The sequence below is a fragment of the Parus major genome, chromosome Z, assembly GCF_001522545.3.
Source record: "Parus major isolate Abel chromosome Z, Parus_major1.1, whole genome shotgun sequence".
Lineage (NCBI taxonomy): Eukaryota > Metazoa > Chordata > Aves > Passeriformes > Paridae > Parus > Parus major.
Genome location: NC_031799.1, coordinates 55,124,727 through 55,137,619, shown reverse-complemented (window position 1 = coordinate 55,137,619; position 12,893 = coordinate 55,124,727). Strand labels below are relative to the sequence as shown.

General features: G+C 35.5%; 1 protein-coding gene across 3 annotated transcripts in view; it reads right to left on the bottom strand.

The window, feature by feature from the left end:
* Positions 1–12,893, bottom strand: part of SNX2 (sorting nexin 2) — a 31,202-nt gene that overhangs the window by 2,115 nt on the left and 16,194 nt on the right. For 2 of the 3 annotated variants that reach the window (XM_015653420.3, XM_015653422.3), the window contains 10 exons: positions 12,424–12,490; positions 12,173–12,216; positions 11,946–12,087; positions 8,626–8,704; positions 7,351–7,426; positions 5,989–6,102; positions 5,668–5,761; positions 3,130–3,335; positions 1,992–2,135; positions 1,484–1,495 (listed from right to left, as the gene is read on the bottom strand). In XM_015653420.3, the coding sequence (XP_015508906.1) occupies positions 1,484–1,495; positions 1,992–2,135; positions 3,130–3,335; positions 5,668–5,761; positions 5,989–6,102; positions 7,351–7,426; positions 8,626–8,704; positions 11,946–12,087; positions 12,173–12,216; positions 12,424–12,490 (978 nt within the window). The remainder of the gene's footprint in view (positions 1–1,483; positions 1,496–1,991; positions 2,136–3,129; positions 3,336–5,667; positions 5,762–5,988; positions 6,103–7,350; positions 7,427–8,625; positions 8,705–11,945; positions 12,088–12,172; positions 12,217–12,423; positions 12,491–12,893) is intronic. The other variant, XM_015653421.3, reaches the window with a different exon arrangement.

Sequence of the window (12,893 nt, the reverse complement as noted above, 5' to 3'; positions counted from 1 at the left end):
GCAGATAAGATGATCACTACAGGAAAATTCAGAGCAAGAGATGTTTCTTATGGGGTTTTGCCATATTTGGAGCATTGCATTCATGTAACATATGACACTAGGTTGTTTCTCCTCTGTTTCTGCGAAAAGGCATCCAGCTAGACAGGAAGGGATGATCGTCATCTACACTGCCCTGTAGCTGTTTTTACACACCTATTACACTGTTAAATTTAAGCTAGCTGTGTAGATTAACTGAGAGCCCCCACAGCAGGCTAGCAGTTCTTTGAAATGCAATTGTATCTGCTCATCTCAACATATTAACTGAGAACAAATACATTCAGTAACATTTATCTTCATCAGAAAAAAAGCAGCAGGCAAGCAACATGCTTCAGTGTAGCATATTCCTGTTAGCAATCCAGGGGCACTACTTACTCACAAAAAGCATTTTGTGATGCAATGTCAAGTTTCTACTGTGATATGAGATAAATACCATCTGTGTTCCAATAAACATATTAATCTCCATATTTATATTCTTATACGCTTATGTTTAGCTCCCTGACTGCCCTTTCAGATATACACAATGAAGCTATTTACTGAGTCATGATAGTATCTTCTTCATGGAAAATCATCCTAAAGAGTTAGCCAGTAACTGAAATGGTATAAAACACAGCTAAGGAAAAATAGATTGTGATTGCCCATACGTTTCTACCCCATCCAGAGGTGCCTCAGATTTCTGTGAAAGCTTCTACAGGCATAATGAACTCAACATTTCAGTTTCATCATGCCCAAATCTCAGGTCTATGTGAATTATCACTGGGTAATAGTTTGCCATTTTATAGTATCTGACGAGGAGAAATTTCTCATTCAATAAGGTATCTCTAGGACTGTCCTTTGTCCTTTATCCACAAGAAACAACTAAGTCATGGATGATGCTCAAGCTGCTTAGGCTTCCATTTTACAATTCCTCTGCCAGAGGGTCCACTATTACTGAATGCAGCAACTCTGAATACATTTCAGTGGCAGTAAACTTTCAACTGGCACATTTAATCTGTGGGCTTACTACAAACATTCTCTAATTATCCAATAATGCAGGAAAAATAATTCCTTCAGAAAAAAGTAATTACTTTAACATTGGGACTGGAAAAGGATTACTATTTCCCCACTACAACCAGTAATCAGGAAATTAATTGTGCATGGATGGGTGACATAAGGAGAGGCAATCAACAAGAATGTGGTCACTCAAGAGTAACTGTAGGTTTCCTCAGAAAACAAAGGACTTTAAGGGAAAGAAAATCAAGTTAATGAGTTATTTCAATACTGTATGTGAAATATACCAAAGGGCAAAAAGAAGAAAGGAGCATGTGGTTAGTGACCAATGAGGAAGCCAAACAAAACAACTGTACAAAAGAGCTTGAAATCTGCAATAACGTTCTTCCATTATTTAATGGGAGAGCACTAGAGCATACTTAGAATGCATTAGTGTTAAATAATTAAGTTTTCCTACCTCTTCAATTTCCTTAGTGAAGCATGATAGAAAAAGTGTATAAATTATGACACTTCAACATGTTAGATTTATTTTTACTGAAATTACACCATATATACATGCACATATATATGGGTAGAAAAGCTGCATATTTAAGCAAAACATGGGAATAGTTCTCTATTAGTTGTCTTTGCTGGATTTACCCATCATCTTAGCTTTAGAAACCAAGAGATGCTTCTCTGCCTATCCAAGTGAGCTGTTTAACAGTTAAAGCATTAACTTGTCCATGTTCCCTCCCTCCAATCTCCCAGACTCTGTAGAGACAGTATTAACTGTCTTACAGATCTTACAATGAGTAAAAATTGCACACATTAAGTGTTTTAAGAAAATTCCTCTTAAAAATTTCAGTAAATATGGGAAACAGCAAGTAAGTGATTTGTAAACAAAAATGGTATAAAGCAGCATTAATGCAGAATGAATGAGCCAATGCAGAAAATCTGACCTCCAAAATAATGTTTGATAACATTACCTCTTTTATCTCATCTTTAGCTTGCTGTAATTTATCAGGTTTGTTGGCAAGTTGGAGCTTTGCTTCAGCTTCACGTTTTTTTTGTAAAGTGACCTGAGCATCTTGCCACTTCTGCCAGCATTTCATTCGATGGTCAAACACACCCTGTAAGAATAGACAAACTTATTAAACAATTAGAATTGTTAGAGATATCTAAATTCCCAGTAGGCAAAAATAATTCTGGGATCAAGCTAGAACAACTAGTATACTCAAAGAAACTTTAGTGTATCTACCATCTATCACATTTCACTTGACATCATGCTTGCACAGTTCAATACCCTCTACAAATAACAGGCTATTCAAGAACCCTTTTCAGAGCAGACATTTCAGTGCTCCAAATAATTTTATGGCCCTCATTTTATCAAAACACTACCAAAACAACGACTATGAAGTGCTCTATTAGGCAGACTATTCTCTAAATGCAGATTCCAGCAATCATGCATATAGATTACATGCATTTTCAGCAACACGTTTATATTAGCAATGGACAAAGGCAGCAGAGATAAAGTACACATATAAAAAAAAAATTAAAAGAGAAACAAAGTCAAAAGAAAAATAACTTCCAACAACTTGGCAAGTTCAAAGGTATTTCTGGACAGAATTCACAGACACCTGTTTTCATGTCTAAACCTTATCATGCTGTGCAGCATAGCTTACACTTAAATTGAACATTTTCTTTAATGAGATGTAGATCTGCAAATTGTGGTTTTTTATTTAAAAACGTCTATCTACCAAATATAGAATGCCAAATTATGTTCTTCCACATTTATGTATGCTTACTGTAACAGTAAGTAATCTGAAATAAACAGATGCAGTATGCTTATACACAATACAGGATCCCCAAATACTATATACAATCAGTATTGCTCAAAGCAGATTTGCACTTTCTCTGGATCTTACCACTCTATTCACATTTTTGATCACAGACATTTTTATCACTGGAGTAATTCATGAATGCTTTCACTTTACCCTGCTAGAACATCAGGCAAAAACTTAATTGTGTTACATGGGCAAATGCACAAATTAATTTACCCTAAACCTATAAGCTGAGGAATGTGACTTTAAACACTAAATAAGTAGTTTTCCTAATATTACTCACTTTTACTGCAGCAATCAGACGAATGTAGTCACCAAGCAGTTCTGAGAACACATAGAAATCAGCAAAAGCTTGCTCTTGATGCAACTGATCTATCTTCTCCTCAACCTCTGCAAGCTGAGACAAAGCTCTAGATAGAGCAGTGTGGTCCTCCGAGTTACCTAGCATGGCAGCACTTTTAGCAAAGGCCGCAGTGTTGGCTGAAAGCTCTGAAACACAGGAATAATGTTCACCATGATTTAGTTAATTTGTTATATTACTCTGCAGTATAAATCAGTGGAGCAGAGGTTTAACTTCACAACTCAAAAAAAGCTAAAGATCACAGTAAGATACACAAGAACATCACAATGAAACCACATTTAGGAAAAAGACTCCTGTGCAAAAAAACTCTCAATCAGTAAGTGGTTTGCTAACCCTGTCAATGTCCTGCTTACTCTGTCCAGCAAAATACATGAAAAAAAAGAAGCCACTTCAGTATTATCCAATTGCCTACTTCAAAGAAAATGCAAACCCACAAAACAAAAGTCAAGTCATCTACACAGCAAATTTTCAGAGGTTCAAAAATTTCAACAGGTTTACAGCACATTTTTTCCATTTAGCTCAGCATGGGAAAAAACCCAACCCTTTCACAAAATCACCACTCCCCCGTGAGTGGAATTTATTTCTGTTGGGCTGTTTTAATGACTTTAAGTAACTTTCATGTGTACATACTGTAATGTAGTCACATTCTGATATGCCTTAAAACAAAAAAAACAACCACACCTCATATATCAGCATCAGTGAAAGTGAAGTTTATTAACAAATACTGGTGCAATTGTCCCAAACTATATGTAATCCTGAACAAACTTTAGTTCCATGAAGAATCTTTAATCAAATGTTTGGTCCAAATTACTTCATGTTAGTTTGCAACACTGGTGTTCCTGCAGAACCTTCAGAACACCAGAAGTGATTGCAGAAGGAAGCTGTCTTTAGATATTTAAAACCTTTACAATTTAAACACAACCCTTAGAAAAAACTCAATGAACCAACAGTTCTTCAAATCTATAAGGTGTCAAATCAACAGTAAATAAAGATTTCCATTTTCCATCACTTCTTAAATACTCCTTACACCTGAGGAGAGGTTGCTAAAAATATTCTACTGCAGAGACTAATTCTTGATTAGAATTATGAGAAACTTATTACATCTTCAAGTACTTTTGGAAATGCTCAAAGGTAACACAGTTTTTTTAACACAATACAATATTGTCAGCACACATACAGTCTTCTTGAGCTACAAATTCAAAATTGTGATTTGTTTGGGCTTTTTTCTTGTTTGTTTTGGTTTTTATTATGTTCTTTTTTTTTAATAATCTGATGTAAATCCATCTCTGACAAAAAGCAGATATAAATGTATATTATATAAATGTAATTTATATTACAATATAAACATACAGGCTTTGCTTAAATGTGAAATAAGCAAACAAAAAGCTGATACTCTGTGACTACTTATCTTTCCAGAAAAGTTTACCTTAACAGTAGCTTAAGGGTATATCATTATGCAGACTAAATTAAGAATAAGAAATTCCTATATAAGCACTTAAACTCAGTTAACAGAGCAATACTGAACCAAAAGATGTTTAAATGGATTTATGCAGCCACTTTTTGTTCAGAAAGAAATTACTCTTGCCATGAGACCTAAAGATAAATTTATGGATGTCTACTGTAGTAGAATCACTTGCTAGATGTGATAATGAAACTGTAAGGGAAAAAATATGCTATATCATTATAGTGACTGTGATGTTAAATTGTATGGCATTCATCTGCCTAGCCCAGAAATAGGTTTTGTACCTTTAAAACTTCATCTTAGAGTAATGATAAGTAGAGAAGAAGCACAGAGTCTGTTATCAGAGACTGTACTTGCTCCCCCCACATTCCAGGACAGGGTTTTGACTACAGCACAGACAGACAACAAGAGACAGATTGCCTTGGCTTTTCAGCTAGCCAAAGCAGAGAGGTCTTCCTGGACTGTTTTCTTTCCCTTTTCCTTGAAACAAATCGAACCTGCTCTGGACTGGGGACTCAGGGGAACACCGGGAGCTTGCACCCATGGACTACCGGGAGCCCAGCCTGGGCAGTGGCATTTTCCAGTGCCAGAGGGATTGAAAACAGAGCAAACACCCACAGGAGGGAGACCCTCTAAATTTTGTCATCTCTTCAGAGTGGCGAGAGGTTTTGTGATTTGGTATTGTTCATTTTTGAACAATAATTTTTGAACCGGTTGAGGGGGAGGCGGGAGGAAGGGGACACGTGGGTTTGCTTCCTAGAGGGGGCCCCATTGGAGGTTTTCTCCCAAATTTGCCCTAAATCAGGACAAGACTCTAGGAATGAGAGAGATTCTGGCTGAATTTAAAATTAAAGACAGGTATAAAAAACACTAGAGTAGTTACAATTAGAAAATTTTTGCACTAAAATACATTGTGTAACAAATTTGGTTATGAGTTCTGATATGCTGAGCTCTTGTTTCATCACCGTTTCCTCAGGTTCATATAAAAGTAAAGTTACCTTTTCTGTGGCAGACTAACGCTTCAACACTGGCATGAAGCTTCCTAAGCTGCTGATCCAGATTCTCAAATTGCTGCTGTTTTTCTTCAAACCACTGACAAAAGAAGAAAGAGTCAAGCATTACAAATTAGATTACCAACAACATTTCTGGTTCTAAAGAAGCAAATTATCCAGGTACTTCCAGGGTGGCCAACTGATACAGCTAAGAATTCAAGCCAATAAGGAAATTAATAACCCATTTTCTACTTCTACAGCTTTAAAATGCAATTGTTGAGGCTCATTAATTCATCTCATTATTCAAGCCAAAAAATCAGCTCTTACTGCATCCGATTCATTCATCTTGATTGTCATTTTGTTGACAGCGTCGGCAGCCTTGTTCACCATCCTCAATATTCCTGCTCCACTCAGAGCCTGGGTGTTAACTGCTCTCGGCAGCTGGAATTGAATGACAAATAAGGGCAAAGGGACTGGTTAAAAGGATGGAGGTTTAACTGGGCACAAGGGGGAAAGAAAAGGATATAGTGTTTTCTTTACTCCTGTAAAGTGTTTCAATATAGTGGAATCTAATTTCTCAAATTTACTACTCTATATTCTCAAGAGGAAAACTTAAAAATATAGACTATTTACTTTTCTTCTACATCTTTACATTTAAATGGAAGAAACAAACCACTTGTCCAAAGCTGTTATGAACTAGCCAAATGTCCTAAATGGCCACCTATATGCTACAAAGAACAAACTGCCACTACAGGAACAGAAAAGCTTAGATTTACAACAAATTAGACAAAGGAAATTCTGTTACATGTTTAATTGTAATGCAAGACATGCACTGCATGCTGATAATAAAAAGTTGATGACTTTTTGCTTTTCAATACAAGGCTATAAATGTACCTCAAGTATCAAGAGAACATGTTACCTGCTTAGGTACTGAGAAGTACCTGCACTGAGAAACTCTCAGTTACATTAGAAAACTTTAATTAATATTATTATTCAGGCTAGATTAGATATGCTATACAAGGTGGCCCCTATGTCAGACCATTTACCCTTCTTGTGATGTTTTGTCTGTCAGAAGCATTGACAAACCTACTGTAAGTTATCTATTGATGCTTTTATCAGTAGGGAGGCCTCTGTGACTTATTAATATAACAAAGATACTGACATTAGCCAAAACACAGTTCAGTATTGGAGTGAAACCACTATGCACATTTATAAAGAGATATTATGTATCTTTAACAACAAATTTAATATTGTGAAAGGTACCAGATTAATGGTACAGGTGACTGAAATAGTTATTCACAAAATACCTAGCCGGGCCAGCAGCACTGCCAGCATTTTCACATTATCCTACCAATACACCTCAAGCTGAACTCCTAGTGGCAAGAGAGCTGCTGCTTCTTAGCCAGTTTAATTTTGGATCTTCCTTAACAAGCAGTAACATCAGAACTGAAAAGACCAACTTGCTTGAGAAGTCACTATACAGCAAATAGCTTCTTGTCAATACCACTGTAAGTTTTATCAGAGCTTGAGGCACACCATTATCTAAGTAGCCTCTGCCATTTTATCCCATGAAGGGCACAGTCCAATTGGATTTCATATTAATTTAGGGGATTCGGTCTCAATACAATGTGAATATGTTGCTTGGTAGGCTACCATATCTAGAAATAAATGAAAGAAGAACATAAATACCTCAGAGCTTTCCAAGAATTGTCTCAAATCTGGATCCTGTAGCAAGGTTGGGTGCTTTACTGTTCGTTGTAGATACCTATGATTTTAAAAATTAAATTTTTTAGGTAACAGAACAGTTTTAATGTGCCTGACTGAACATAATGCAGTGGCATGCACTCCATACCACAACATAGCATACTAAAGGTTGGGTAGTGTTTCACAACAAAGTTTGTTTACACCATAATCTCCTTGAGGTGGGGCCTACCATATCTATATGTTGCACAGTTGTAAAATAATATAGTTCTTATTTTAAACAGCTGAGTGAAGACCTACTCCTTTAATAACCAATTTATGCCAGAAAAAAAATTAGCTCATTTAAACATTTTTGCACAGTGCAATGGACAGGCTTTTCATCACAGGTAATTCTGGCTGATTTATTTTAGAATTATAGGAAATCTTGGACAAATAACTTGATTATGGTCTAGGTATAAACTATTTATATGCTGCATAGACTATAGCCTTCAATCCATTTAGTTCTAAAAGACACACACAAGTAAAATTCAATGCAACTCCTTTTTTTTTTCTGCACTTCTGCTTAGACTTCAAGTGTAATTTTTTTATCCACCCTCCATTAGGTATGGCTACCAGATCCTCATCTGGTTTTTACTCAAGCAAGTACGGATTGCAGTAAAACTATCTTACACATTAGATTGCTAAACTTTTTTCATTGCTCCATACTCTGTATGAAGTACAAGTTAAGGTTAACGTGGCAGTATACCAGGGATGGAACCCTTCCTGACAAAGATAGTTGAACAGTATCAGCTGTATATCAGTACTGGGTGACAGAGATCCAATATCTCTTATGCCAAAATTCAGCAAGTCACATCAATGTCATCGATGCACATCATCAGAAGCCCATTTTACTTTGAAGTGATTGATGGTCTCTTCACCTACCTTCTGGCCCAACAGCTGATTTGCTATGGAACAAATACATTGCTGTAAGTGACTAAATTCCTTCCACCCAAACTGTCTACAGAAGCTGGCAATGGTAGTTTTATTTACTGATCCCCTGCAATCTTAATCTTAGGTCTGAAACAAGTTAGCTATAACAATTTTTACGAATAGGGCTACTCTTCCTGTCATTAGTGGGAACTATTTAATTTCTACACAGAAATTTGACAGTTGTATACAGTTGCCAGGATTCATATAAGTACAGATCACCAGTGCTGCAATTACAGAACCCATACAGTGTACAAGTAATTCTGAGCCTAAATAAATTTTAGATATACACATTACCTTTCTAGAGCTGCTCTTCTTTTCTCTACAAATTCAGTAGATGAAGAATCTTCTTTGCCTACTTTAACCTTGGTCATGCCTTGAAGGAAACAGCATCATATTGATTTTATTTTATCAGAGATATATCATTAACATAACTGATGTGATTAGAATGTAAGACTCACCTAAGTTTACATATTTAAATCAAATTACAATGAAAAACACCACATAGGAACATAAAAAAAAATCACACTGCATGCTACATGGTTTTGTGGAAGTAGCTCTGTGAAATAGTCAGTTTCCTGTAACATATCAATTGTGGCTAATAGGTAAGTAAAACTAGGTTGATTTGCATTTATGTAAACAATCTAAATGCTGATCAGTCTTACTGGCAACTCATGTCCAGAAAAAGAAAACAGCCATATAAAGCAGAATACAAAAATGTCCTCAGGTTGTAAGCCTACTCACTGGTAAGCTTATTACCACTATTTTCATTCTACTATTTTTTCTTTTGAGCTCTAAAACTAATAGGTTTTTAATCAACTAACTCAAACTAACAAGTTCTGAAAATTCTGGACTGAATTGCATGGAGAATAAAATCAGTAGAATAAAACGTATGCAGCCTTACAATGCTTTCTCTGACCATGACAATAGTGGCAACCAGTTATTGATGTGTCATGGCATGGGAAATACATTCAACCTCAGCAAGAGAAGAACTCTAAAACAGTCAGACTGAAGTCACTATTTTTCATGCTAAAGATCTAAACTCAGAGTTTAACAAACTGAGTCCCATCAAAAACACTATGAAACAAACACTGGACATAAATAATTCTTCTTATTTCCTAAAAAACAGGAAAGTATTTTATTATGCAGTCCAGACATCTGATTTCTAGCTGTAGTATATTTCTTATCTATTACTTTTTTCTTCAGCTAGAAGTTTTGAGATTCTGACTATGTACTCATTAATCTGCTAGGTCAACAGTTCCCTAAGTTCCTCCCCCAATCTCCCTTCTGGTCTCAGAAGTCTCACAAAGTATAACCCTGGAGGAAACAAGCATCAAAGCCTTACAGGAACAAGAAGGAACTCTTAACCTCTCAGTGAAACCTTAGTTTTTCTCTCCTCTGCAACATGCTGAAAATAAATCTGATAAGTTTTTTTTTTTCCAGAAGTATTGTCACAGCATAATGTAACTAAATCCATAAATTTGTCTGTAAAATTGAGTATGCCTTCAAATACAAGGATTAAAGTATTCAAGGGAAGTTGAGGTAATCCACATGCCTCACTTTTTTACATTACAATATTACTATATAATAATATTTTACTGTAGAAAGGAGGGTATCCTGTGGCTTAATACAAAAGAGCCTTCATAGCTGAACTTTGAACAGAAGTTCATAGGGAAAAACTGAATACACAAACAAATGACATATATTAGGAATTCCTACCCTGTAATAATGACAGTTATTTTTAAATATCTTGCCAGATTTCTTTCTCCGCTAATATATGCCTATTTAAATGAAAGTGCAAAGACTGTTTCTGTAGACCAAGCACTCCTCTAACCCTTTACAGGAAAAGATCTGTGACATAACAGATTATTTTCTTTAAAAATGAAAATGTGATTTTTCATACACACTAATGTAAATAGTGAGGTACCTTAATGAATAACCAACTCCAGCTCAAAATTGACTCATTTCTATCCTTTTTTTCCACAGTCAGTAATTGATGGACTTGAATTTGTAGCTAAGATCTAAAATTCCAGCCCCTACCACTCATCAACACAGTAAAACTGTAGTTTAAAACTCTAGGTGTTACCAACAGTGTAACAGAATGAACAGACCAGGACTGTTTTACAACACACAATGCATAACACTGAATGTATGACATTATTTATTAAGACTTTAAACATCAACATGCGTAATATTAAGAGTATGTCATCTTACTTTCAGCTGTTTTGTAAGCTCTCTGCTTTAAGATGCTTTATTTCAAAACAGACTAGAATCAATTCCTTCTTTTCTCCAGAATTGGAAATGTACTGACTACATGCTCTTAAACAGAATTAACACCTGTGAGGTTCAACTTTAAACAGGGAGTGTCATGCTTGTTTGAAAATATCCAACACAGTCTGAGTTTTCCCAACCTACCTGCCGCATAAAGTCTCTACACAAGGCTTTGAAGTGCCAGCCAGTGCTTGCCTGCACTGCAGTAAGTCCCACCATTTTACTGTCTTCCAGGTGTGTAAACTTTTATGCTGGGTTTACTCAAGTGGTAGCTGAAATCCAGTCTAAGCTGAACTTGACTGTGATGCAAGCACTACATTTTCAAGTAAACGCACACTGTCATAAATGCCTTAAATGTTGTATAATCCAAAGGACATGATCAGAAGCCTCATTCCATTTTCATAAGCCTTGTTAGCATTTGGAATTAGACTTATTTTTGTTATAGGAAAAACTGATTATTACAGAATTACCCATAAATTTCAAGAACTACCAAAGATTCAGGTCAAATTTTTTAGTCTCACAGGCTTAAAAAACAGAGTTCTTTTTTTTTCATGAGTAAAATAATGAATTTTCCAAGCCTTCTGCTGCCTACATCTATTCAATCTGCCTACTCCTACATGGAAAACTTACATGAAAAACTGCTGCTTTGATTTTCTTTACAGACTAAAATAGTGAAAAGAAGTCTTGCCATTGCCTACATATCAAACAACAACCTAAATTCAAGTCACTTATTTATATGAGTAAGACAGAAGTCTTTAACAGGCTTTACTGTTTTAAATATTTACCTATTTTGAAAGAACCTCTCCTACTTAGATATCACAAAATTGAAGTTGTTTTAATGCTGCAGGCATGCTTCTTAGCTCACGGAGAAAGGATCTGATCCTTTAAGGAATTCAAGTCAAAAGTCATTTTTTGCATAAAAGCGTTGCAAAATTTATGAGGTTTTGCATTCAACCATGATCAAAAGAAACAAACAGAAGTATCAGAGACCTGGAGTATGTATGAAGCTCTATATATTGCAGGCAATTGGTAACAGCTCAATGTAAAAATAAACTTTCTTTCAACATCCTTGTTTTGTTAGACTAATCAGCTCTTGAAGAGCAACAACAAAGAAAGACTCATAGATAAGAAACACAAGGCCATGCATTAAGAGATATCCTTCTCATTATCAACACTAGGCTGAGTTAGGAAGAGGTTGTTACATATCTTTCCAATTTAAAATGAACTTTTCTAAAATACAGAACATGAAGAATATTTGGATCACCTGAGAAGAAGCAAGCAGTATTTATGTAGAAGAGTAATTTCTATGCAATACTTAAGTGTCACCTTATTGAAACTGCACTTACCTACAATACTTTTTTCTGGAGCTGGAGGCACAATATAACCAATATGCATGTATTTTGTTGCTAATTTGCTGTGCAGGCCAAGAAAATCACTGAATCTTCTTTTAACAGAGAATTCATTTTTGTGGAATATTGAAAGTGATGTCTTAAAAAAAATAAAATCGTTGTGAATTACTGATCCATCTCAGCTACAATACAAAGTAGTCACAAATTTTTGTTCCACTACCTACCTTTGTTGTTACTCTGTATGCCATATAAGCATTCATGCCATCTCCTGTAAGAGAAGTAAAATACTTATCCCAGGGAAGGTAGTGTAATCCTGCCATATACTTTTTAGTCCAAAATATAAATTAAATAGATTTCCATTTAGATACTAAAAATTGCCAAAGGGAAACTAAAGAGGAAATCAAGCTAAAATCTAAGTATGGTCTTCAAGGAATAAGACAGTCTGCCATCTGAATTTCTAGCTCAAGGAACTTACCAACTTTCTCTGGGTCTGATACATTAATTTCTATATCAAACAAATCTCCATTTGCTTCCTCTTCAATCTAGGAAAAAAACATACCACATTTAACAAGGCAATGGACATCCATGTTATGTATGGGTACAAGGATAAGGATGTAGAGGAGAAAAGGTCAGTAAGTTTGTGTAATTATGAAACATTTCCTGTCTCCAATGTTAATATACTTTCTAATATTGACTGTAATTGCAACAAAAGTTCTTGTGGTGACTTGGTATTGCTAAGTTTACAGTTGGACTCAGTGATCCTGAAGGTCTTTTCCAAACTAAATGGTCCTGTTATTTCAGCTTTAAGCCCTACTGCAAAAGCTTTCAGTACAGCAGACTTAGGGGTCCATTTGTTGTATCACCTACAGTGCCAGCAGACACTGACTCACAACTACTCTCATTTGCAATGCTTCAATGTAGCTCTAATCAAAGGACAGACATTCC